This window comes from Salmo trutta, chromosome 14 (assembly GCF_901001165.1).
Source record: "Salmo trutta chromosome 14, fSalTru1.1, whole genome shotgun sequence".
NCBI lineage: Eukaryota > Metazoa > Chordata > Actinopteri > Salmoniformes > Salmonidae > Salmo > Salmo trutta.
The window spans coordinates 82,878,384-82,900,038 of record NC_042970.1 but is presented as its reverse complement, the minus strand read 5'-3'; the positions used below and the strand labels follow the sequence as shown (position 1 = coordinate 82,900,038).

General features: G+C 42.5%; 1 protein-coding gene across 2 annotated transcripts; it reads right to left on the bottom strand.

The window, feature by feature from the left end:
* Positions 1-511: 511 nt before the first annotated feature.
* Positions 512-19,870, bottom strand: LOC115147678 (zinc finger protein 271-like). Of its 2 annotated transcripts, XM_029689976.1 has the most exons (7): positions 19,317-19,870; positions 18,672-18,837; positions 18,421-18,471; positions 11,378-12,685; positions 3,921-4,322; positions 2,630-3,765; positions 512-692 (listed from the first exon to the last, which is right to left on the bottom strand). In XM_029689976.1, the coding sequence occupies exons 1-6, from the start codon at positions 19,323-19,325 to the stop codon at positions 2,954-2,956; spliced, it is 2,748 nt and encodes a 915-aa protein (XP_029545836.1). In that variant the 5' UTR covers positions 19,326-19,870; the 3' UTR covers positions 512-692; positions 2,630-2,953. The 2 variants fall into 2 exon arrangements, with proteins under 2 accessions (XP_029545836.1, XP_029545837.1); XM_029689977.1 differs by lacking the exon at positions 18,421-18,471.
* Between the last annotated feature and the right edge of the window lie 1,785 nt (positions 19,871-21,655).

Sequence of the window (21,655 nt, the reverse complement as noted above, 5' to 3'; positions counted from 1 at the left end):
AGCTGAAATTAATAATTCTCTATTATTCTGACATTTCACATTCTTAAAATAAAGTGGTGATCCTAACTGACCTAAGACAGGGAATTTTTACTAGGATTAAATGTCAGGAATTGTGAAAAACTGAGTTTAAATGTATTTGGCAAAGGTGTATGTCAACTTCCGACTTCAACTGTATGTAAATTTGAAATTACCAGAAAAAAATACCTGTTTTTGCTTTGTCATTACGGGGTATTGTGTGAATGTTGATGAGGGGGGGAAAAACTATTTAATTCATTTTAAAATAAGGCAGTAACATAACAAAATGTGTAAAAAGTCAAGGGTTCTGAATACTTTCCGACTGCACTGTATATCTTTTACGTCAAGATGTTTAGGGCTAGTTCTTGTTTCCCCCGTGCTACCGTTGACATAAGAGGTTGTCTCCTCCTCTTCATCTATGATACTATTGGAGTGCTCTTCAGTCTTAATCCCGCCAGCCTGGTCCTCCTCAGGAAGTGGGCTGTGGTGTCTCTTCTTCTGTCTCCCAAGACTCTGAGAAGTGGTAAATCTCTGGCCACTTGTCATGCGTCTTTTCAGATCAAATAACCGTTGCCAGTCTTTCCAACACACAGAGCAACTGTATCTCTGAGCTTTGAGATTCCCCTAGGTTTCTTTAGGTTCTCCTGATGTAGAGGCTCTCCCCTCCGAACTCTCGTCTGTGTGAATGAGGTTAAAAGGTTAAAAGGTCCAGTGCAGTCAAAAATGTGATTTCCTGTCTTTTATACACATTTCCACACTATGAGGTTGGAAAAAAATACTGTGAAATTATGATAATAATAAAATTATTGCTTGAGAATTTTCTCTTATCTACAGTGGGGGAAAAAGTATTTGATCCCCTGCTGATTTTGTACGTTTGCCCACTTACAAAGAAATGATCAATATATAACATTAATGGTAGGTTTATTTGAACAGTGAGAAACAGAATAACAACAACAAAAAATCCAGAAAAACACATGTCAAATGTTATAAATTGATTTGCATTTAAATGAGGGAAATAAGTATTTGACCCCCTCTGCAAAACATGATTTACTTAGTACTTGGTGGCAAAACCCTTGTTGGCAATCAGAGGTCAGACGTTTCTTGTAGTTGGCCACCAGGTTTGCACACATCTCAGGAGGGATTTTGTCCCACTCCTCTGTGCAGATCTTCTCCAAGTCATTAAGGTTTCGAGGCTGACGTTTGGCAACTCGAACCTTCAGCTCCCTCCACAGATTTTCTATGGGATTAAGGTCTGGAGACTGGCTAGGCCACTCCAGGACCTTAATGTGCTTCTTCTTGAGCCACTCCTTTGTTGCCTTGGCCGTGTGTTTTGGGTCATTGTCATGCTGGAATACCCATCCACGACCCATTTTCAATGCCCTGGCTGAGAGAAGGATGTTCTTACCCAAGATTTGACGGTACATGGCCCCGTCCATCGTCCCTTTGATGCGGTGAAGTTGTCCCGTCCCCTTAGCAGAAAAACACCCCCAAAGCATAATGTTTCCACCTCCATGTTTGACGGTGGAGATGGTGTTCTTGGGGTCATAGGCAGCATTCCTCCTCCTCCAAACACGGCGAGTTGAGTTGATGCCAAAGAGCTCCATTTTGGTCTCATCTGACCATAACACTTTCACCAGTTGTCCTCTGAATCATTCAGATGTTCATTGGCAAACTTCAGACGGGCATGTATATGTATTCTTGAGCAGGGGGACCTTGTGGGCGCTGCAGGATTTCAGTCCTTCACGGCGTAGTGTGTTACCAATTGTTTTCTTGGTGACTATGGTCCCAGCTGCCTTGAGATCATTGACAAGATCCTCTCGTGTAGTTCTGGGCTGATTCCTCACCGTTCTCATGATCATTGCAACCCCACGAGGTGAGATCTTGCATGGAGCCCCAGGCCGAGGGATATTGACAGTTCTTTTGTGTTTCTTCCATTTGCAAATAATCACACCAACTGTTGTCACCTTCTCACCAAGCTGCTTGGCGATGGTCTTGTAGCCCATTCCAGTCTTGTGTAGGTCTACAATCTTGTCCCTGACATCCTTGGAGAGCTCTTTGGTCTTGGCCATGGTGGAGAGTTTGGAATCTGATTGATTGATTGCTTCTGTGGACAGGTGTCTTTTTTACAGGTAACAAGCTGCGGTTAGGAGCACTCCCTTTAAGAGTGTGTTCCTAATCTCAGCTCGTTACCTGTATAAAAGACACCTGGGAGCCAGAAATCTTTCTGATTGAGAGGGGGTCAAATACTTATTTCCCTCATTAAAATGCAAATCAATTTATAACATTTTTGACATGCTTTCTTATGGATATTTTTGTTGTTATTCTGTCTCTCACTGTTCAAATAAACCTACCATTAAAATTATAGACTGATCCTTTCTTTATCAGTGGGCAAACGTACAAAATCAGCAGGGGATCAAATACTTTCCCCCCCCCACTGTACGAAGATATTTGTTTATTTTAATTGAAAACAATCACTGCAGGGTACTTAGTAAAAACATTTAAAAAGTCATATGGAGTTAACACTAGCAGCATTGGAATTTTAAATAAAAGAACGATGTTCATTCAAAGTCAATATTGTATTAATGTAACTAATGGCTGTTCTGCTTCCACTTACCGAGACGATGAAGATCCCAACCAACCTCTTCTCCATCTGAATTAATCAGACCACCAACTTCCTCATCCTCATCTTCTCCCTCCCTCTCTCCTTCAATTATTACAGGGTTTTGAAACTCAACAGGTGGTAAACCCGCATGAGTTTTCTGGTGTCTCTGAAGTTTTTGAGAACTAATGAAGCTCTGGCCACATTTAGCACAGCTGTAGGGTTTCTCTCCTGTATGATATCTGTGATGGACTTTAAGGCTCGCTGATCTTGCAAAACTCTTCTCGCAGACAGAGCAGGAGTAAGGTTTCTCTCCAGTGTGTGTCCGGAAATGCTCCTTCAAGTAACGTGCTTCAGAAAACTCTTCCCACACACAGAGCAGGAGTGGGATTTCCCTTCTATGTGCAACAGTCTGTGTTTACGCAGGGACGAAGCACATCCAAACTTCTTGTCACAATCAGGGCAAGGGTGTCGTTTCTCTCCAGTGTGCACTGACCGGTGGTCTTCAAGATACGCCTTCTCGCTGAAACTCTTCCCACATACAGAGCAACTGTAAGGTCTCTTTCCTGTGTGAGTCTTCTCATGCTTCAGGAGTTGTTTAGACAAGGCAAAGCTTTGCTCACACATAGAACAGTGGTGGGGTTTCCCTGCGTGTTGCAGAGAGTGGTCCTTTAACTGATCTGGACGGCTGAAACTCTTTCCACAGACAGAGCAGGAGTGGGGTTTCTCTCCTGAGTGCATCAGGAAGTGTTCCTTCATGCGTGATTGTAAGCTAAAACCCTTCCCACACACAGAGCAGGAGTAAGGTTTCTCTTCTGTGTGTAACCACTGGTGCCTTTTCAAGGCTGAAGCGAAACCAAAACTCTTGTCACATTTGGAGCAGACATAAGGTTTCTCTCCAGTGTGCACTTTCTGGTGGTCTTGAAGATGTCTTTTTACACGGAACTGCTTTCCACACACAGAGCAAGGGTAAGGCTTTTCTCCTGTGTGTATTCTCATATGTATTATCAGTTTTGATAACTTTTTGCAGTCTTGTCCGCACACTGAACAGCAGTGTATTTTCTTAGCTGTGTGATTCCCCTGGTGTTGTTCAGGTAGTCCTGATGTAGAGGGACTCCCTTCACCGTCAGAGCAGTGGTCATGTCTCTCTGCTGTGGGATAAGATGGGATGGATAAACTATGCAAAAATGTGGAACTGTAATAAAAAATATTTTTTGTCCTTTGAATAATTGAAAGTAATACACAGATGTATAAAAAAAAATGTTTTGCAATTCAAGCCCTTACAGAATAAGTTCCTTAAACTTACCAAAAGCAGGATCCTCTTCCTCCTCTTTCACTTTGATAACCAGTGCTGGTGTCAGACCATGACTCTCTGCTGTGTGTGTTCTCTGGTGTTTGGTAAGAATTGACGATGAAGAGAAACTCTCCCTGCACATGGCGCAACTGTACAGCTTCTCTCCTGTGTGCAACGTCTGGTGTTTTTTCAGGTTTCCTTTGTCACTGAATTGCTTCCCACAGACAGAGCAGGAGTAAGGCTTTTCTCCTGTGTGAGTTCTCATATGTATTTGTAGTTTTGATAACTTGTGACAGTTTTTTCCACACACTGAACAAAAGTGAATCTTCTTAGCTGTGTGATTCCCCTGGTGTTGTTCAGGTAGTCCTGATGTAGAGGGACTCTCTTCGCTCTCAGAGCAGTGGTCGGGTCTCTCTGATGTGGTAAAAACATAAGTATGGATTTACTCAAATTAGTCAACTGACTAAGTCAAATTGTTTGTTCCTGACTAAACAGAAAATAAATATTGTAAAATTATAGGGTCCATACTTTTCCCGAAAATGCTACATGTTAGCTTCTCCCATGAGATAACCTGGCACAGTTAGCCCTACGCTAACCACCAGAGGGATATTTTAAACCTCCAAATCAAATCAAATGTTATTGGTTGTGTACACAGAGTATTCTGCCGTTGTTATAGCAGGTGAAGCTAAATGCTTATGTTTCTAGCTCCAACAGTGCAGTATTACCTAATAATATAAAACAATACATACAAATCCCACCAAAATGTATCAGAACAGTCCGGAATATATATATAAGGGTATGTATAGACAGTATGGACAGCATATGAATAGAGAACGTGTGTACAGCAGTAGTTATACAGGATGGTGTGTATAGACAGTATATGAATAGAAAAGGTGTGTACAGCAGTAGTTACATAGGATGGTGTGTATAGACAGTATATGAATAGAAAAGGTGTGTACAGCAGTAGTTACATAGGATGGTGTGTATAGACAGTATGGACAGTATATGAATAGAAAAGGTGTGTACAGCAGTAGTTACATAGGATGTCCATACTTTTCTCGAAAATGCTACATGTTAGCTTCTCCCATGAGATAACCTGGCACAATTAGCCCTAAGCTAACCATCAGAGGGATATTTTAACCTCTCTCTGGGCTATGTGGGACGATTTCGTCCCACCTACGTAACAGCCACTTCAATCCAGTGGCGCGATTTTTGAATCGTTAGAAATGCTATAACTTCAATTTCTCAAACATATGACTATTTCACAGCTATTTAAAGACAAGAATCTCGTTAATCTAACCCCACTGTCCGATTTCAAAAAGGCTTTACAACAAAAGCAAAACATTAGATTATGTCAGCAGAGTACCCAGCCAGAAATAATCACACAGCCATTTTTCAAGCTAGCATATCATGTCACATAAACCCAAACCATATCTAAATGCAGCACTAACCTTTGATGATCTTCATCAGATGACACACCTAGGACATTGTGTTATACAATACATGCATGTCTGTTCAATCAAGTTCATATTTATATCAAAAAACAGCTTTTTGCATTAGCATGTGACGTTCAGAAAACGCATACCCCCCGCAAACTTCCGTTGAATTTACTAACAGTTTGCTAAATTACTCACGATAAACGTTCACAAAAAGCATAACAATTATTTTAAGAATTATAGATACATTACTCCTCTATGCACTCGATATGTCCGATTTTAAAATAGCTTTTCGGATGAAGCACATTTTGCAATAATCTAAGTACATAGCCCGGCATTACAGGGCTAGCTATTTAGATACCCACCCAGGTCAGCATCCACCAAAATCACATTTCCTATAAGAAAAATGTTCTTACCTTGCTTGTTCTTCATCAGAATACACTGCCAGGTCTTCTACTTCAATAACAAATGTTGGTTTGGTCCCAAATAATCCATCGTTATGTTCCAACAGCGACGTTTTGTTCGTGAGTTCTAGAATGCTTCTTCGCGGTGTCGCGCATGGCGCATTGGCGTGTCAAAAATGTCTAAATATTCCATTACCGTACTTCGAAGCATGTCAACCGCTGTTTAAAACCAATTTTTATGCCATTTATGTCATAGAGAAGTGTTAATATTCCGACCGGGAGTATGCATTGAGCCTAAACAGCCGAATAAAATTTCTCCTCAGAAGCGACTCATGCACGCGCATCATTGAAAGGTCCTCCGAGCATCCACTTACAAAAGGCGATAATATATTTCAACCTGAGGTTCCCTCGTAAACCTTCAGTTATTTCGCGGGCTCTGAGAGCCTATTGGAGCCCTGGGAATTGTCACGTTACAGCTAAGATCCTTACTTTTCAATAAAAAGAGGTAAGACGCACGACTCCTTGTCAGACAGGGTACTTCCTGCTTGAAGCCTTGTCAGGTTTTTGCCTGCCATAGGAGTTCTGTTATACTCACAGACACCATTCAAACAGTTTTAGAAAATTCAGAGTGTTTTCTATCCAAACCTGAACAATAATATGCATATTCTAGCTTCTGAGTTGGTGTAGGAGGCAGTTAAAAATGGGAACATATTTTTTCCAAAAATTCTCAATACTGCCCCCTATACCAAAGAGGTTTTAACATCCAAGTCAAGGTTGTTCCACTTAAAATCAAATAAAATGTTATTGGTTGTGTACACAGTATTCTGCCATTGTTATTGCAGGTGCCGCAAAATACTTATGTTTCTAGCTCCAACAGTGCAGTGTTACCTAATAATACATACAAATCCCACCAAAATGTATCAGAACAGTCCGGAATATGTACAGTATCTCACAAAAGTGAGTACACCCCTCACATTTTAGTATATATCTTTTCATGTGGTAACACTGAAGAACTGACACTTTGCTACAATGTAAAGTAGTGAGTGTACAGCTTGTATAACAGTGTAAATTTGCTGTCCCCTCAAAATAACACAACACACAGCCATTAGTGTCTAAACCGCTGGCAACAAAAGTGAGTACACCCCTAAGTGAAAATATCCAAATTGGGCCCAAAGTGTCAATATTTTGTGTGGCCACCATCATTTTCCAGCATTGCCTTAATCCTCTTGGGTATGGAGTTCACCAGAGCTTCACAGGTTGCCACTGGAGTCCTCTTCCACTCCTCCATGACGGCATCACGGAGCTGGTGGACGTTAGAGACCTTGCACTCCTCCACCTTCCGTTTGAGGATGTCCCACAGATGCTCAATAGGGTTTAGGTCTGGAGACATGCTTGGCCAGTCCATCACCTTTACCTTCAGCTTCTTTAGCAAGGCAGTGGTCGTCTTGGAGGTGTGTTTGGGGTCGTTATCATGTTGGAATACTGCCCTGCGGCCCAGTCTCCGAAGGGAGGGGATCATGCTCTGCTCCAGTATGTCACAGTACATGTTGGCATTCATGGTTCGCTCAATGAACTGTAGCTCCCCAGTGCCGGCAGCACTCATGCAGCCCCAGACCATGACACTCCCACCACCATGCTTGACTGTAGGAAAGACACACTTGTCTTTGTACTCCTCACCTGGTTGCCGCCACACACGCTTGACACCATCTGAACCAAATAAGTTTATCTTGGTCTCATCAGACCACAGGACATGGTTCCAGTAATCCATGTCCTCAGTCTGCTTGTCTTCAGCAAACTGTTTGCGGGCTTTCTTGTGCAACATCTTTAGAAGAGGCTTCCTTCTGGGACGACAGCCATGCAGACTAATTTGATGCAGTGTGCGGCGTATGGTCTGAGCACTGACAGGCTGAACCCCACCCCTTCAACCTCTGCAGCAATGGTGGCAGCACTCATACGTCTATTTCCCAAAGACAACCTCTGGATATGACGCTGAGCACGTGCACTCAACTTCTTTGGTCGACCATGGCGAGGCCTGTTCTGAGTGGAACCTGTCCTGTTAAACCGCTGTATGGTCTTGGCCACCGTGCTGCAGCTCAGTTTCAGGGTCTTGGCAATCTTCTTATAGCCCAGGCCATCTTTATGTAGAGCAACAATTCTTTTTTTCAGATCCTCAGAGTTCTTTGCCATGAGGTGCCATGTTGGACTTCCAGTGACCAGTCAGTATGAGGGAGTGTGAGAGCGATGACACTAAATTTAACACACCTGCTCCCATTCACACCTGAGACCTTGTAACACTAACGAGTCACATGACACCGGGGAGGGAAAATGGCTAATTGGGCCCAATTTGGACATTTTCACTTAGGGGTGTACTCACTTTTGTTGCCAGCGGTTTAGACACTAATGGCTGTGTGTTGTGTTATTTTTAGGGGACAGCAAATTTACACTGTTATACAAGCTGTACACTCACTACTTTACATTGTAACAAAGTGTCATTTCTTCAGTGTTGTCACAGGAAAAGATATACTCAAATATTTACAAAAATGTGAGGGGTGTACTCACTTTTATGAGATACTGTATATATAATGTATGGACAGTATATGAATAGAAAAGGTGTGTACAGCAGTAGTTAAATTGGACGAACATTGACTAGAATACAGTATATACATATGAAGTGGGTAAAACAGGATGTAAACATAATTAAAGTGACCAGTGTTCAATGACTATGTACATAGGGCAGCAGTCTAAGATGCTGGATAGAACACAGGGTGGTAGCCAGCTAGTAACAGTGACTATGTACATAGGGCAGCAGTCTAAGATGCTGGATAGAACACATGGTGGTAGCCAGCTAGTAACAGTGACTATGTACATAGTGCAGCAGTCTAAGATGCTGGATAGAACACAGGGTGGTAGCCAGCTAGTAACAGTGACTATGTACATATGGCAGCAGTCTAAGATGCTGGATAGAACACAGGGTGGTAGCCAGCTAGTAACAGTGACTATGTACATAGGGCAGCAGTCTAAGATGCTGGATAGAACACACGGTGGTAGCCGGCTAGTAACAGTGACTAAGTTCAGTGCAGGGTACTGGGCGGAGGCCTGACAGTGGCGACTATTTAACAGTCCGATGGCCTGATAGAAGCTGTTTTTCAAGCTCTCTGTTCCAGCTTTAATGCACCTGTACGGTCTCCCCCTTCTAGATGGTAGCAGGGTGAACAGGCTGTGGCTCGGGTGGCTGAAGTCCTTGATGATCTTCTTGGCCTTCCTGTGACACCGGTTGCTGTAGATGTCCTGGAGGGCAGGCAGTGTGCTCCCAGTGATGTGTTGGGCTGAACGCGCCACCCTATGGAAAGCGCTGCGGTTGCGGACGGTGCAATTGCCCTAATAGGCGGTGATACAGCCCAACAGGATGCTCAATGGTGCATCTGTAGAAGTTTGAGGGTCTTCGGGGGCCAAGACAAATTTCTTGAGCCTCCTGGGAGGTTGAAGAGGCGCTGTTACGCCTTCACCACACAATCTGTGTGAATGGATCATTTCAGGTTGTCAGTGATGTGCTTTAAGCTTTTCACCATCTTCACTTCGGCTCTCTCTGCCGTCTCCTGAAGTCCAGGATCAGCTCCTTCATTTTGTTGACGTTGAGGGAGAGGTTATTTTCCTGGCACCACTCCACCAGGGCCCTCACCTCCTACCTGTAGGCTGTCTCGTTGTTGTTGGTAATGAGGCGATCCCAACACAACAGGCTGAAATTTCAGGCGGCAGTTTCAAACAGCTCTTACACAAAAAGGGTATTATCATAGTTTTTACATTTTCACAGTATTATTCCATCCTCAACCAGTCAAAAGTTTGGACACACCTACTCATTCAAGGGTTTTTCTTTATTTTTACTATTTTCTACATTGTAGAATAATAGTGAAGGCATCAAAACTGTGAAATAACACATATGGAATCATGTAGTAACCAAAAAAGTGTTAAACAAATGAAAATATATTTTATATTTGAGATTCTTCAAAGTAGCCACCCTTTGATGACAACTTTACACACTCTTGGCATTCTCTCAACCAGCTTCATGAGGTAGTCACCTGGAATGCATTTCAATTAACAAGTGTGCCTTGTTAAAAGTGAATTTGTGGAATTTCTTAACTTCTTAATGCATTTGAGCCAATCAGTTGTGTTGTGACAAGGTAGGGTTGGTATTCTGAAGATAGCCCTATTTGGTAAAAGCAAGTCCATATTATGGAAAGAAAAGCTCAAAAAACCAAAGAGGAACGACAATCCAACATTATTTTAAGACATGAAGGTTAGTCAATGCAAAACATTTAAAGAACTTCGAAAGTTTCTTCAAGTGCAGTAGCAAAAACCATTAGGCGCTATGATGAAACTGGCTCTCATGAGGACCGCCACAGGAAAGGAAGACCCAGAGTTACCTCTGCTGCAGAGGATAAGTTCATTAGTTACCAGACTCAGAAATTGCAGCCTAGATAATTGCTTCAGAATTCAAGTAACAGACACATCTCAACATCAACTATTCAGAGGAGACTGCATGAATCAGGCCTTCATGGTCAAATTGCTGCAAAGAAACCACTACTAAACGACACCAATAAGATGAAGAGACTTGCTTGGGCCAAGAACCATGAGCAATGGACATTAGACCGGTGGAAATCAGTCCTTTGGTCTGATGACTCTAAATTTGAGATTTTTGGTTCCAACCGCTGTGTCTTTGTGAGACGCAGAGTAGATGAACGGATGATCTCCGCATGTGTGTTTCCCACTGTGAAGCACGGAGGTGGTGGTGTGATGGTCCTTTGCTGGTGACACTGTCAGGGATTTATTTATAATTCAAGGTACACCTAACCAGCATGGCTACCACAGCATTCTGCAGTGATACGCCATCCCATCTGGTATATGCTTAGAGGGACAATCATTTGTTTTTCAACAGGACAATGACACAACACACCTCCAGGCTGTGTAAGGGCTATTCTACCAATTTTGTACAGGACCAGTGCTCAGCATATGTGGGAACTCCTTCAAGACTGTTGGAAAAGCATTCCAGGTGAAGCTGGTTGAGAGCATGCCAAGAGTGTGCAAAGCTGTCATCAAGAAGAATCTCAAATATAAAATAAATTGTTGTGCTTCCTACATGATTCCATATGTGTGACTTCATAGTTTTGAGGTCTTCACTATTATTCTATAATGTAGAAAATAGTGAATATAAAGAAAAACCCTTGAATGAGTAGGTGTGTCCAAACTTTTGACTGGTACTGTATATATAAAGCACAATATGTATAAAAAAATTTTTTTTTTTTAATTGGCTGATGTGGAATTTGTTACAGGAAATAATCATGCAGTCAGCTGGTTGTGTTAGCATAGGGCTACGTTTTCTCATGTTGTCAGCTGGCTGTGTTAGCACAGGGCTATGTTTTCTCATGCCGTCAGCTGGCCCTGTTAGAATAGGGTTACGTTTTCTCATGCTATCAGCTGGTTGTGTTAGCATAGGGCTATGTTTTCTCATGCTGTCAGCTGGTGGTGTTAGCATAGGGCTACGTTTTCTCATGGTTAAAGCTTAAGCAAGAGGTCGCAAGTATGGACCCATTAAATATCAAAGCTATAGTACAAAATAAACGCTTTTACTCACCAAAAGCAGGATCTTCCTCCTCTTTCACTTTGACTTCCAGTACTACAGACTCCTCCTCAGCTGCAGACACCTGCTGCTGTGATCCCTGTCCAGGAGCTCGGCTCAGGCTAGCCACAGTTCCTTCTCCGGCATGGAGACAGGATTGATTTGCTGATGAGGAGAATTTCTTTCTGCAGAGAGAGCAGGGGTAAGGTTTCACCCTAGTGTGAACTATCTGGTGTCTTCTGAGAAGGGCCGAAGCTGAGAAACTCTTATCACACTGACAGCAGTGGTGCAGTTTCTCTCCGGTGTGCTGTTGCATGTGTATCTTAAAAGTCTGCGATTGGCTGAATTCCTTCCCACATTCTGAGCAGCTGTATTGTGCGACACTAGTGTGGGATTGTTTGTGTTTTTCTAGAGAGCTACGGTGAACAAAGGTATTTTTACAGGAAGTACACTGGTAAGGTTTCTCTCTATCAGCATCGACAAAAACACCAATTTCCTCCTCCTCCTCTTTGACATTAATTGCCAGCTCCTGTTCCTCGTCTTTGATCTTGATATTCATAGTTTGACTGTCTGATGACGCCGTATCTGGAATTCCCAGGGTACACTGGTTGCTATGGTCACTGGCATGGCTGCATTGACATTTGCGAAGACCTTCGGTCGAAACGAAACCCCTCCCGCAATCAGAGCACTCATAAGGTTTCTCTCCAGTGTGCATAGTCTGATGCTGCCTGAGCCTCGATGGTGACTCATATCTCTTCCCACACTGTGAGCATTGGTAAGGTTTTGGTGTGGGTGCTCCTGTATGGCGTCGTACGTGTCTCGATAGAGTTCCCTTACAGCCAAAGCTCATCTCGCAGTAGGAGCACTGGTGAGGTCTCTCCCCTGTGTGCCTTCTCATGTGCATCTTCAGTTCATATGCAGAGAAACATTCCTTTCCACAATCGGAGCACGGGTGCTTCTTTGTCGCGTCTGGCTGCTTCTCTCCAGGGTGGGTCATCTGATGTCTTTCCAGGTGGGGCTTCAGTGTGAAACGCTTCCCGCACACAGAGCACTGGTAAGGCTTCTCTCCTGTATGTGTTCGGAGGTGTCTCTTCAGTTTGGAGGGGTGAACAAAGTCTTTTCCACATATTGGACAGACGGAAGACTCCTTAGCAAGGTTTGTGTGTGTTCTCAGGTGTCTGTTGAAATTAGATGGGTGAGCGATCTCTATTCCACATTCTGGGCAGCGCCAAAGCTTCTTAGCTCTAGGATTCTCCTGGAGCTGTTCAGGTTTTGCTGAGGCCCCATCACTAGAGCTGGAGTTAGAACTCTCTCCTCTTTCAACTGGAAAATAAGGGGGGGGGTCATTCAACCTCAAAAAACACAAGAAAAAGGCTTTCAACACCAGCCCTCTCAGATTGTTCTGAAATTGTTTCTATAGTTAGAAACAGATAAGATAAGTGTTCCTGAAACATTATTTTTGTTCAAATGTAATTTGATCTCTGAGAAATTCAGCTAATTGATTGCACCCAAATTGGCCATTCTAATTTAAGGGATTCATTCATATGATCTTCAGTAAATATAGTACCGGACATCCAATTAAAATGGTCAAAAGTCATCCGCAGACACCAATCTCACCCACACAACCAGTGTTACAGTATCAGCTCTTTACAGTGCCTTGCAAATGTATTCATCCCCCTTGGTGTTTTTTCCTATTTTGTTGCATTACAACCTGTAATTTAAATGGATTTTTATTTGGATTTCATGTACATACACAAAATATTCCAAATTGGTAAAGTGAAAAAAAAGAACTTGTTTCAAAAAAATGATTACAAAAAAACAAACTGAAAAGTGGTGCATGTATGTATTCACCCACTTTGCTATGAAGCCCCTAAATAATATCTGGTGCAACCAATTACATTCAGAAGTCAGATAATGATTTAAATAAAGTCCACCTGTGAGCGTCACATGATCTCAGTATACAGTTGAAATTGGAAGTTTACATACACCTTAGCAAAATACATTTAAACTCAGTTTTTCACAATTCCTGACATTTAATCTTAGTAAAAATTCCCTGTGTTATGTCAGTCAGGATCACCACTTTATTAAGAATGTGAAATGTCAGAATAAAAGAGAATTATTTATTTCAGCTTTTATTTATTTCATCACATTCCCAGTGGGTCAGAAGTAATACACTCAATTAGTATTTGGTAGCATTGCCTTTAAATTGTTGAACTTGGGTCAAACATTTCGGGTAGCCTTCCACTAGCTTCCCACAATAAGTTGGGTGAATTTTGGCCCATTCCTCCTTACAGAGCTGGTGTAACTGAGTCAGGTTTGTAGGCCTCCTTGCTCGCACACGCTTTTTCAGTTCTGCCCACAGATTTTCTATAGGATTGAGGTCAGGGCTCTGTGATGGCCACTCCAATTCCTTGACTTTGTTGTCCTTATGCCATTTTGCCAGAACTTTGGAAGTATGCTTGTGGTCATTGTCCATTTGGAAGACCCATTTGCAACCAAGCTTTAACTTCCTGACTGATGTCTTGAGATGTTGCTTCAATATATCCACATCATTTTCCCTCCTCATGATGCTATCTATTTTGTGAAGTGCACCAGTCCCTCCTACAGCAAAGCACCCCCACAACATGATACTGCCACCCCCGTGCTTCACGGTTGGGATGGTGTTCTTTGGCTTGCAAGCCTACTCCTTTTTCCTCCAAACATAACGATGGTCATTATGGCCAAACAGTTCTATTTTTGTTTCATCAGACCAGAGGACATTTCTCCAAAAAGTACGATCTTTGTCTCCATGTGCAGTTGCAAACTGTAGTCTGGCTTTTTTATGGCGGTTTTTGAGCAGTGGCTTCTTCCTTGCTGAGCAGCCTTTCAGGTTATGTCGATATCAGAAGCTTCTAAAGTCATGACATAATTTTCTGGAATTTTCCAAGCTGTTTAAAAAACTTCTTAGGGATAAGGGGCAGTATTTTCACGTCCGGATGAAAAGCGTGCCCAAAGTAAACTGCTTGTTACTCAGGCCCAGAAGCTAGGATATGCATATAATTAGTAGATTTGGATAGAAAACACTCTGAAGTTTCTAAAACTGTTATAATGTCAGAATAATGTCTATGAGTATAACAGAACTGATTTGGCAGGCGAAACCCCGAGCAAAATCTATTAACTTCTTGGTGACAGGGGGCAGTATTCGGAAGTTCAGATGAATAACGTGCCCAAATTAAACTGCCTGCTACTCGGGCCCAGAAGGTAGGATATGCATATTATTAGTAGATTTGGATAGAAAGCACTCTGAAGTTTCTAAAACTGTTTGAATGATGTCTGTGAATATAACAGAACTCATATGGCAGGCAAAAACCTTCCACTAGATGTCAACAGTCTTTAGAACCTTGTTTCATGCTTCTACTGTTACTGGGGAGAGAATAAGAGCTGTCTCAAGCCTGGGACCAATGAGTTGTTTACTGCGCGGGCACACAGACGCGCCGTTCCTTCTTTTTCCTCTGTAATGAATACGCTATTGTCCGGTTGGAATATTATCGAAGATTTATGTTAAAAAGACCCTAAGGATTGATTGTAAACATCGTTTGACATGTTTCTACGAACGGTGATGGAACTATTTGACTTTTCGTCTCGGGTTTTGCTCTCGCACATTATGCCTTTGGATTAGTGATCTGAACGCGCGAACAAAACGGAGGTATTTGGACATAAATATGGAGTTTTTCGAACAAAACAAACATTTCTTGTAGCAGTGGGAGTCCTGGGAGTGCATTCCGATGAAGATCAGCAAAGGTAAGTGAAGATTTATAATACTATTTCTGAGTTTTGTTGACTCCAGAACTTGGCGGGTAATTGTACAGCTTGCTTTGATGGCTGAGCTCTGTACTAAGAATATTGAACAATGTGCTTTCGCCGTAAAGCCATTTTGAAATCTGACACAGCGGTTGCATTAAGGGGAAGTGTATCTATAATTCTTTCAATAACTGTTGTCAATTTTATCAACGTTTATGATGAGTATTTTTGTAAATTGATGTGCTCGTTCACCAGCAGTTTTGGAGGCAATACATTTTCTGAACATCACGCGCCAATGTAAAATGGGGTTTTTGGATATAAATATGAACTTTATCGAACAAAACATACATGTATTGTGTAACATTGAGTCCTGGGAGTGTCATCTGATGAAGATCATCCAAGGTTAGTGATTCATTTTAGCTGTATTTCTGGTTTTTGTGACGCCTCTCCTTGCTTGGAAAATGGCTGTGTGGTTTTTCTTGTTTAGGTGCTGTCCTAACATAATCTAATGTTATGCTTTCGCCGTAAAGCCTTTTTGAAATCGGACAATGTGGTTGGATTAACGAGAAGTGTATCTTTAAAATAGGATATAATAGTTGTATGTTTGAGAAATTTGAATTATGAGATTTTTGTTGTTTTGAATTTGCCGCCCTGCTATTTCACGCTAGCGTCCCAGAGAGGTTAAGGGAATTTTTGTTTTGAGGTCATTGTGTTTTCCAATGATTTTGTATGGGAAACCTGATTTATTAGGGCCCAGATTGCAGTTCCTATGGCTTCCACTAGATGTCAACAGTCTTTAGAAACTGTTTATCCCGTCTTAAATTTTATTGATTATTTACATTGTGGGATACCTGAAGTTGGATTAGGAATGTTGTTTGAAATGTTTGGACCAAGTTTACAGGTAACTTACTAGATACTTTGTAGTCATGTTGGGCGAGTTGGAACCGGTGTATTTCTGAATCAAATGCACCAAATAAAAACGGACATTTTGGGGATATAAAGACGGAATTTATCGAACAAAACGACCATTCATTGTGTCACAGCCATTTGAGATTGCAAAAAGATGAAGATCTTCAAAGGTAAGGTATTTATTATGGCTATTTCTGACTTTCGCGTCACACCTGCCTGGTTGAAAGTGGTTTTCATGTTTTTGTATGCGGGGTGCTGTCCTCAGATAATCGCATGGTGTGCTTTCGCCGTAAAGCCTTTTTGAAATCTGGCACAGCGGCTGGATTAACAAGAAAGTTAAGCTTTATTGATGTATTACACTTATATTTTCGTGAATGTTGAATATTTATATTTCTGTAGTTTGAATTTGGCGCTCTGCAATTTCACCGGATGTTGTCAAATCTATCCCGTTAACGGGATTTGATCCGTAAGAAGTTAACCACTTAACAGTCCAGAGTAGTGATGCTAGTCGGGCATGCGGGTGCGGGCAGTGATCGGTTGAAAAGCATACATTTAGTTTTACTAGCGTTTAATGTAAATGTAAGAGCAGTTGGAGGCCACGGAAGGAGTGTTGTATGGCTTTGAAGCTCGTTTGGAGGTTTGTTAACACAGTGTCCAAAGAAGGGCCAGATGTATGCAGAATGGTGTCGTCTGCTTAGAAGTGGATCAAGGAATCAACCGCAGAAAGAGTGACATCGTTGATATATACAGAGAAAAGAGTCGGCCCGAGAATTGAACCCTGTGGCACCCACATAGAGACTGCCAGAGGTCCGGACAACAGGCTCTCCGATTTGACACACTGAACTCTGTCTGAGAAGTAATTGGTGAACCAGACGAGGCAGTCATTTTGAGAAACCAAGGCTGTTGAGTCTGCCGATAAGAATACGATGATTGACAGAGTCGAAAGCCTTGGCCAGGTTGATGAAGACGGCTGCACAGTACTGTCTTTTATCGATGGCGGTTATGATATTGTTTAGTACCTTGAGCGTGGCTGAGGTGCACCTGTGACCAGCTCGGAAACTGGATTGCACAGCGGAGAAGGTACGGTGGGATTCGAAATGGTCACTGATCTGTTTGTTAACTTGGCTTTCAAAGACTATAGGTCTGTAACAGTTTGGGTCTAGAGGTCTAGAGTGTGACCCCCTTTGAAGAGGGGGACGACCGCGGCAGATTTCCAATCTTTAGGAATCTCGGACGATACGAACAGACTAGTAATAGGGGTTGGAACAATGGCGGCAGATAATTTTAGAAAGAGAGGGTCCAGATTGTCTAGCCCAGCTGATTTGTACGGGTCCAGGTTTTGCAGCCCCTTCAGAACATCTGCTATCTGGATTTGGGTGAAGGAGAAGCTGGGGAGGCTTGGGCAAGTAGCTGCGGGGGGTGCGGAGCTGTTGCCCGGGGTTGGGGTAGCCAGGAGTAAAGCATGGCCAGCCGTAGAGAAATGCTTATTGAAATTCTCGATTATCGTGGATTTATCGGTGGTGACAGTGTTTCCTAGCCTCAGTGCAGTGGGCAGCTGGGAGGAGGTGCTCTTATTCTCCATGGACTTTACAATGTCCCAGAACTTTTTGGAGTTAGAGCTGCGGATGCAAATTTCTGTTTGAAAAAGCTATCCTTTGCTTTCCTAACTGTCTGTGTGTATTGGTTCCTGACTTCCCTGAAAAGTTGCATATCGCGGGGACTATTCGATGCTAGTGCAGTACGCCACCAAAGGATGTTTTTGTGCTGGTCGGGAAAGGGACATGCTTATTTAAGACGGTGAGGAAAGCACTTTTAAAGAACAACCAGGCATCCTCTACTAACGGGATGAGGTCAAAATCCTTCCAGGATACCCGGGCCAGGTCGATAAGAAAGGCCTGTTCGCAGAAGTGTTTTAGGGAGCGTTTGACAGTAATGAGGGGTGGTCGTTTGACCGATGACCCATAACGGATGCAGGCGATGAGGCAGTGATCACTAAGATCCTGATTGAAAACAACAGAGGTGTATTTAGAGGTAAAGTTGGTCAGGATAATATCTATGAGGGTGCCCATGTTTACAGATTTAGGGTTGTACCTGGTGGGTTCCTTGATAATTTGTGTTAGATTGAGGGCATCTAGCTTAGATTGTAGGATGGCCGGGGTGTTAAGCATATCCCCGTTTAGGTCACCTAGCAGAACAAACTATGAAGATAGATGGGGGGCAATCAATTCACATATGGTGCCCAGGGCACAGCTGGGAGCTGAGGGGGGTCTATAACAGGCGGCAACAGTGAGAGACTTATTTCTGGAGAGATTCATTTTTAAATTAGAAGCTCGAACTGTTTAGGCATAGACCAGGAAAGTATGACAGACCTTTGCAGACTATCTCTGCAGTAGATTGCGCCCGGCCTGACACAGGAGTTGCTAAAGAGCGATGGGACAAGGACAACAATGTTACGTTAGGGTTATGTTTAGAATAAGGGTAAGGTTGGGGCTAGTAGATAGATAGTTGACATGCTACTAATAGCCTGTAGAGAATGTACAGGTGGATTTAAAATTAAACTGCTGTGTGTAATGGAACTGTATAATCTCTGAGACTTAATTAATTAAGCATGTTTATTTACCAGTATTATCCATGTCCCAGTCTTCCTCCTCCTTGACTACAATGTTAAATCTGGGTATTTCACTGCAGTTGTCAATGTCCCTATGGTTAGAGTCAGGAACCAGTGACTCTGGAGGATCAGGTTCAGTGGAGTAGGAGAGAGGGGGGTTGGATGGGTCAGCAGAATCCTAAAATAAAGAATAAGACGTTAAAGAGGCAATCTGCTAGAGCTACATTCATTTCATGACATATGAATGACTTCTATATACCATTGATTCTTGAAGAATACAACTTATAAATGCCTCATTAGCGTAGTTCAACTGTGGTTCCCCGTCAGAACCCAATATATCAGCTTGTTTTACTCCAATGTTTGTCAACAAAGTAAATGTAAACAAACACTGTATAACCTCAAAACATGGTTAAAACTATCATTTTCATATCATGGATGGTCAGTCCATAGCCCTGTTTATGAATTTGAGAGTGGTTACACTTCTTCAGCCCACCCCTCAGCTTCTTTATTAGCTTTAAAGAGGGGAGGCAAGACGCTTTGTGATTGTTTCAACTACTAATTGAAGCTTTAATAAATAGCTAAATGAATTAGCAAACTAGCTGATACTTTAGGCATAGCCATCCCGACTGGTTTAGCATTAGCTATAGACATTCTCACCTCATTCATCGTGAATTCTTCAGAAATAGTTTCCTATGAACGTTTTGGGTGACTGAATTAAACTAAAACAGATTCTTCTCAAATCCCCGACAGTTCACCACGAGGTCACATTATCTAGCGGATTACTTTCCATACAACTCAGTTAGCTAACTATTTAGGCCAACGGTAGCGAGAATTTACTTTCCTAGAACCGATAACAACTGTATGAAATGGTCGTTGAAAACATCGATAGCTCCACGTATATAGTCCAGGTTGGGCAATATCAAAGTCTAATTTAAACGACATCAAACGATATCAGACACATTTTACACACTACCAAACTAAGCTAGCTATCAACATAAGCATCTTCTTTCTTCCAGGCCAGCTTCCGGGTTAGATTCTCCTGTCAATCCGCATTACCTCAAATCAGCAGAAGGCTCTTTGGGACACTAGCTAGTTACTAACGTTACAGTTAGAAAATATATAATTTTTTTACCGGTACAATTAATAATATATGCATGGTTAGCTACCAGCTAGCTACATTACTGTCTTCCTGCTTCCGGTCTGACTTCCGGTCCGTCCTAGACTCTGCTGCCGACTCATTCTGCGTTACCGCCACCACCAGTTTATTTTCCTCTATGGTTTCATGGCGGTCCGCAAACAAACGTTTAAGTGCATGCCGCCACCTACTGTGCTGGAATGTACGATTAATCAGGATCTTCCCAATTGTGTACTACCATGAAAATAATATAACAACCAAATACTGTCTTGTACCCCCCCCCCCCCCAAAAAAACACTCCCCAACCCTCCTACCCCATTAAACTGTATCTACAGTACATTGGGAAAGTATTCAGACCCCTTGACTTTTCCACATTTTGTTACGTTACAGCCATATTCTAAAATGTATGAAATCATTTTTTTCACTCATCAATCTAAACACACAATACCCCATAATGTCGAGGCAAAAACAGATTTTTATAAAATTTTGGAAATGTATATAAAAAAAAAACTACTGAAATATTACATTTACATAAGTATTCAGACCCTTTACTCAGTACTTTGTTGAAGCACCTTTGACAGCGATTACAGCCTCAAGTCTTCTTGGGTATGACGCTACAAGCTTGGCACACCTGTATTTGGGGAGTTTCTCCCATTCCTCTCTGGAGATCCTCTCAAGCTCTGTCAGGTTGGATGGAGAGCGTTGCTGCACAGCTATTTTCAGGTCTCTCCAGAGTTGTTTGATTGGGGTCATGTCCGGTCTCTGGTTGGGCCACTCAAGGACATTGACTTGTCCCGAAGCCACTCCTGTGTTGTCTTGGCTGTGTGCTTAGGGTCATTGTCCTGTTGGAATGTGAACCTTCGCCCCAGTCTGAGGTCCTGAGCGCTCTGGAGCAGGTTTTCATCAAGGATCTCTGTAAGTTGCTCCGTTCATCTTTGCCTCGATTCTGACTAGTCTCACAGTCCCAGCCGCTGAAAAACATCCCCACATCATGATGCTGCCACCACCATGCTTCACCGTAGGGATGGTGCCAGGTTTCCTCCAGAAGTGACGCTTGGCATTCAGGCCAAAGTGTTCAATTTTGGTTTCATCAGACCAGAGAGTCTTGTTTTTAGTTTTTAAGAGCCTTATGGAAAACTCCAAGTGGGCTGTCATGTGTATTTTACTGAAGAGTGGCTTCCGTCTGGCCACTCTACCATAAAGGCCTGATTGGTGGAGTGCTGCAAAGATGGTTGTTCTTCTGGAAGGTTCTCCCATCTCCACAGAGGAACTCTAGAGCTCTATCAGAGTGACCATCGGGTTCTTGGTCACCTCCCTGACCAAGGCCCTTCTCCCCCGATTGCTCAGTTTGGCCAGGAAACCAGCACTAGAAAGAGTCTTGGCAGCTCCAAACTTCTATTTAAGAATGATCGAAGCCACTGGTCTTGGGGACCTTCAATGCTGCAGAATTTATTTGGTATCCTTCCCCAGATCTGTGCCTTGACACAATCCTGTCTCGGAGCTCTACGGACAATTCCGTCGACCTCATGGCTTGGTTTTTGCTCTGACATGCACTGTCAACTGTGGGACCTTATATAGACAGGTGTGTGCCTTTCCAAATCATGTCCAATCAATTGAATTTACCACAGATGGACTCCAATCAAGTTGTAGAAACATCTCAAGGATGAGCAATGGAAACAGGATGCACCTGAGCTCAATTTTGAGTCTCTTAGCAAAGGGTCTGAATACTTATGTAAATAAGGTAATTCTGTTTTATTTTTATTTGCAAAAATGTCTAAAAACATGTTTTTGCTTTGTCATTATGGGGTATTGTGTGTAGATTGATGAGGAACATGTTTTATTTAATCCATTTTAGAATAAG

What these genes read in the sequence shown, in the direction of transcription:
- LOC115147678 (XM_029689976.1), bottom strand. An exon ending in CTGGGACATGGATAATACTG is followed by an intron (nt 18,472 to 18,671) that starts GTAAATAAACAT and finishes ATCGCTCTTTAG; the next exon opens with CAACTCCTGTGTCAGGCCGG. An exon ending in GGAGGAAGATCCTGCTTTTG is followed by an intron (nt 4,323 to 11,377) that starts GTGAGTAAAAGC and finishes TTACCACATCAG; the next exon opens with AGAGACCCGACCACTGCTCT.